This window comes from Phaenicophaeus curvirostris, chromosome 15 (genome assembly GCF_032191515.1).
Source record: "Phaenicophaeus curvirostris isolate KB17595 chromosome 15, BPBGC_Pcur_1.0, whole genome shotgun sequence".
Taxonomy (NCBI): Eukaryota; Metazoa; Chordata; class Aves; order Cuculiformes; family Cuculidae; genus Phaenicophaeus; species Phaenicophaeus curvirostris.
This window is the reverse complement of record NC_091406.1, coordinates 1,839,076-1,844,185: the sequence shown is the minus strand read 5'-3', so window position 1 is coordinate 1,844,185 and position 5,110 is coordinate 1,839,076. Positions and strand designations below refer to the sequence as shown.

Here is a 5,110-nt window from a genome sequence, read left to right as displayed (position 1 = left end):
TTTGCTGAGCAATGCTGCTGCTAAACTACAACCCCAGCCACTTTTATTTGTGCAGGCACTTCAGAGAATGCACAGCATTCACCGGCTGTGGATGACGCTGCTCGGGCTTCCTAGAGGTCTAAGAACGTTATCTTGATTTCGGTTTGGAATATCAGTACTGACTAGCAAGTGACCTGGGTGATTATCTCCATTTTATAGCAGGAAAGCAGAGATGTGGCAAGCAGACGGTCTAGTAACCAAGGCAAAATACAACCCCGAGCTCCTGACTCCCCGTCCTCTGCCTCTATCTGCACCTTCCACCTCTGTTCTTATGCAGCTGCCAGCCTTTCTCCATCATGTAAGCCATCTCTTCCTGGCAGGAGCTGGTCCCAGAGTGCCAGGGAGTTTTGGATTTATCCTCTCCTGCAATCAGCTCTGGCGCCAAAGGCAGCTCCTGGCTCTGGGCTGGGCTAGCGGTTCCCAAGGCTGCTTGCCCAGCCTCTGCCCTGGGCCAGTGCCGACAGGAGCCACAGTCCTCTCTGCTCCAGCGCTTGTGAAAGCATCCTGGCTGAATTTGACAGCTCTCCTTCATTCCTATGAAAACCCTACAGCATTCAGCTGGATTCAGGCTTGACACGGGCATGTTAAGGAGAATCTGTCAATCTGGAGATTCATTAAACAGCCCGAGCGCCAGTCTCTGCCAGGAAAACACTCCCATGATTGTCCTCCTGCGTTCCTTCCGCAGCGTAAACAGCACTATGGGAAACCCAAACCCAGGAAGGCTGGTGAACTGGTTTTACTGCAATCGAAGGGCAGTGTGTTCACTGGTTTGCACCCAAAGCTGGGTGGCACTGGGCGTGCGCCCATCAGAGCCTGCCCAGAGCACCTCGTCCTTGATGCGCTCCGCACGGAGGAACGAGCTGAGTCACGGCTCAGCCTTGTTGGCAGAGCTGACCCACCCTACCCGCAGCACCCGACCTCGGAGTCGCACCTCCCCGGGGAACCTGGAGCCAGGCTCTGCCGGAGTGACTTTTCTATCAGACAGCCTCACCCCCGCGATGCCTCTGAGGAAGGAGCAGCATAAGATTTTAGTCGCTGATACATGCTGCAATCGAGGCTTATCTCTGCTGTGACTTCTTGCTTTTCCTTTGACACAAAACGCTGGAGTAATTAACCCTTCTCCCTACTTTCCTTATGGCAAAGTCATAACCGTGATTTACAGCTTAGCCAATTAAGTCTTTTAAACGGAAAACACACTGTCCTGGAGCCTTGCCTCTGACTCGAGGAGGTTATACTCAGGATTAGAGATAAAAATGCAGCTACGTGATTTGAACAGGCAGCGAGCATATGTCCGTAACTAACAAATAAACTTCTCCACAAGGCTGACTCAAACTGGAGAGCGTTTCCAATCCACACAGGACACTTTCACCAGGCAATCGGTCGTGCCCGTGCCTTGGACACAACACAAACGGACACACATGCTTCTGTGGTTTCAGGAAATACAGAAAATAAAGCGTTTAATGTCAGTAAGCTTGGAAAGACTTTTTAAAACAGAGCAAGAGACCATTTTTTTCCCCCTGGAAGTCTGCAAGCTGACACAGTGCTGGACAAATCTAGGTTTCAAGTGGCCGTGCTGGTCAATGGTCACACCAACAGCTATGGAGCAAATAGGATTTCATTTTTTTAAAACCCTACTCCAGATATAGAAGTCATGAGGTGCTTGATCATTAACGTTTGCTTAACAACTTAATTAGTTCAACGCGGAAGCAGATCGGTGCAGAATAATCCAGTCTCTTCTGAGAGCGGGTGGATCAGACCCGTCTGCCGTCACCAATTACGATCCCAACAACTGTCACCAACTCCAGGGAGAAGGTTTTAAAGTCCAAGAGGGCTGCGCCTCCCTGTCCAGCGCAGTCCTGCAGCATTCCTGGCCGAGCGCTTGGGAGAAGCCAGTGACAGCCAGTTAGGAGCCTTACACTTATTTCAAGGCGGAAAGAAAACATTCCTGAAGTCACTGACTTGGAAAGAAAGGCAAAGCGTGCAAACAAGTGTTTCAGCACGGAAACAGAAACACCCAATGGGGCTGAGAAGCAGAGCAAGCGCGGTACTGCCGTCACCTTTGTCACCTTGAGTTACACAGGATTGTGAGTTATGTTTTTAGAGAGAACGTGGTAGTTCCGCAGACTAGCCCCGGGAGTCGGGGAGTTTCTGTTCTTAGCTTTGCCTCTTCACGTTAACATTAAGAAAACAGTGATTAAAAAAAAATAATCATCTCACTGCAAATGTATTACTTTTGGAGCTACGTGTAGTTCTCTATATAGAACAATCATGTTTTATGTTATAAAAGAAGAAGAGTTAGTTTTAGGTCAATGATTCATGCTGTTGAGATAAACATTGCTGTGAGAGGCCATGCAGACATTCTGAAACACCTAACAGAACATAAAGCCTGATTCTTAAATTTATTGTAAACGGGTCAAAATCAAAGGCTAAGTTTGAAGTAAAAAAGAATCAGACATTCAAGCCCAACTTTGTTTCCCTTTGGCTACTCAGGAACTCTGCAGGATCCGATTCCCAGTTTTTCAGTTCAGTTTTTCACTATCAAATATCAACAAGGTTTGTATCCAGGTTAAGGTATTGAACTACAGTCGAGTTTAAATGTTCACAGTATCAGCAAGACGTGGTTAGTACCACCGGGTCAAAAAGTCTGCCAGGAAGAGAACAAGAAAATTAGAAGTGCTTATCCTGGCTTCCAGACTGAGGTAGACAGGTCCTGGTGACCGGATTGCTGGTCACCATTTTAAAACCTGTTCATCCAATAAAATGCTTTAGGCAAGAATTGAGACTGTTACGTTAGGATTTCTGATAGTCGGAAACTTTGTTTTGAAGAAGCACAATACACAATCTTTTTAAATAGAAATATTCCTCTTCTCTTACCAAAATAATCATAAACATCGTAGAAAACTATGCATCTTTCTTCTAATAATTCAAGCCTGCTGTATCACAAGTCATGTTCAAGTAGCCAGCTAGCAGCTTGCTGTTCACAGTGTACAATACGCAATTCTTTACCTTACTTTTGCTCTCCACCCAGGGAACACAGATCGAAAGGCTGTACTCAATGCATTTTAACCTGTCTACACACGCAGAGGATGTTTCAGTTTCTCAACCATCGAGTACGAAGTTTGTGGTCTCCACCACTACCGAGGCACGACAGCATTTATAACGCCCCTGGGCAGCTCCCTCTCCACAGGTGTCTGTGAGCTGAGTTTTATCCAGTGGCCTTTGGAGGCTGACCCTATTGTGGGTTTAAACATCCAAAGAGGCAGACAGGGAGAGAGGAAATTCAAGCTGCTTCTGTGAGAGAGAATAGAGATTCCAGTTTGACCCCGAGAAGGCAGCAGCTAGTGGCCGAAGAACAGCTCAGAAACAGGTCTGCGTTTCATGACAATCTCCTCTTCCTCCTCCTCCATCGCCTCGGAGAGGGAAGAATATGAAGGGAAGCCTCTTCTGGTCTTTGGCTTCCTCCTCGGGCCCGTAGTGGCAGCCAGGAGCTTGTTTAAGGACGAGGGCTTCCTCAGACCTTTGGTGAGATCGTAGAAAGCCATGTCGTCGGATATGACTCCCAGGAAAGTGCTCGTGGAGCTCAAGATGGAAGCCGCAAGCTTCGTGGACTTCTTGATAGGCACGGAGGGCTCTGCGTTGTGGGCAAGGCTGGGGTCCCCCAGCAGGCGCCGGACGGCCGAGGAGGCCCCTTCCTTCAAGTACTGGTGCGGCTTCTTCCCGCTGTAGTCCCTCAGGTCGGTGTTGGCGCGGTAGCTGTAGACCAGCGTGGTGATGATCTTCTCCTGGCCGTGTATGGCAGCCAAGTGGAGGGCGGTGTAGCCGCCGTGCGACCTGGCATCCACGTTGACGCGGGTGCCCCCCTTCTCGGCCGCCCGGATGATGTTGTTGACCATGTCGCAGTTGCCGCTCTTGGCGGCCCAGTGCAGGGCGGTGAAGCCCGAGATGAAGTCCCTGCGGGCGGCCAAGCTGGAGTCGCCCAGCAGGAGCCCGTGGAGCTGCTGCGTCCACTGCCCGCCGGCCGCCAGCACCAGCCAGCGGTGCTCGGCCTCCTCCAGCGGCACCGCCGACGGCTCCTCGCTGGCCCGCTGGCCCCTGGGCACCTGCCGCGGCCCAGGAGAGCGGCACCCCGGCTCCTCCTCGGGGGGGGACAGGAGGGACCCCGTCCCCTCCTCTGGGGACGACAGTGAGGACCAGCGACCCTTCTCTGAGGGGGACAGGAGGGACCCACGCTTCTCCTTCAGGGGTGACGGCGGGGACGGAGCCCCCTGTCTGAGGGGTGACGGGGGGGACAGAGCCCCCTGTCTGAGGGGTGACGGCGGGGATGGAGCCCCCACCCTGGGGCCCGGGGGGGGCTCGGCGGGGAGCGGCAGGTAGCGCACGGGGAGCATGCAGGGCTTGGGGAGGGGGTCCCGCCGCGCCCCCCCGCCGCCCCCCGGCACCGGCACCCCGGCCCCGCCGCCCTGGAACAGCCCCCGCAGCTCGGCCACGGCGCGGGGGGACGGCGGGGGGAGCCCCGCATCGCCCCCGGCCCGGCCCGAGCCCCCCGGCCGGGGCAACCGCAGCGCCGCCCCGGGGCTCCGCTCCGGCCCCGACATCCCGCGGGGGCAGCGGGGTGGGAACGGGGGGAGATACTGGGGGGGGGAGGCGGGGAGGGAGGCACCGGGGGAGGCACAGGTGGGAGAGCGGAGAGAGGCACGGCGGGGAGGTAGAGATGGAGGCACGGAGGGAGGCACGGGGGAGGCAGGGATGGAGGCACGGGGGTAAGAACGGAGGGAGCTCCGGGGGGAGGCAGAGGTGGGGAAGACACGGGGGTAAGAACGCAGGGAGCGGGGTTCGAATCCCGGAGGAGCCCGGCCGCCCTCGGGGCTCGCAGGCACCTGGCTCGGCGGCTCCTCCGGGCGCTGCGGGCGGGGCCGGGGCCGCCGCTGTCTCCTCCCGGGGGGCGGCGCCGCGGGGCGCGGCTCGGGCACGGCTGATCGCCGAGCCCCGGCTCCCGGTCCCCCTTCTCCCCTCCCGCTGCCCGCCCCCAAGGCTTCTATCCCTCGACCGCCCGGCCCCTCCACCCCCTCGG

General features: G+C 55.5%; 1 protein-coding gene across 1 annotated transcript; it reads right to left on the bottom strand.

The window, feature by feature from the left end:
- Positions 1-1,348: 1,348 nt before the first annotated feature.
- SOWAHA (sosondowah ankyrin repeat domain family member A) lies at positions 1,349-4,634 on the bottom strand. Its single transcript, XM_069869529.1, has one exon. The coding sequence runs from the start codon at positions 4,632-4,634 to the stop codon at positions 3,378-3,380; it is 1,257 nt and encodes a 418-aa protein (XP_069725630.1). The 3' UTR covers positions 1,349-3,377.
- Between the last annotated feature and the right edge of the window lie 476 nt (positions 4,635-5,110).

Bases quoted from the DNA above. Each gene is read 5' to 3' on its own strand.
- SOWAHA (XM_069869529.1), bottom strand. From the start codon at position 4,634: ATGTCGGGGCCGGAGCGGAGCCCCGGGGCGGCGCTGCGGTTGCCCCGG.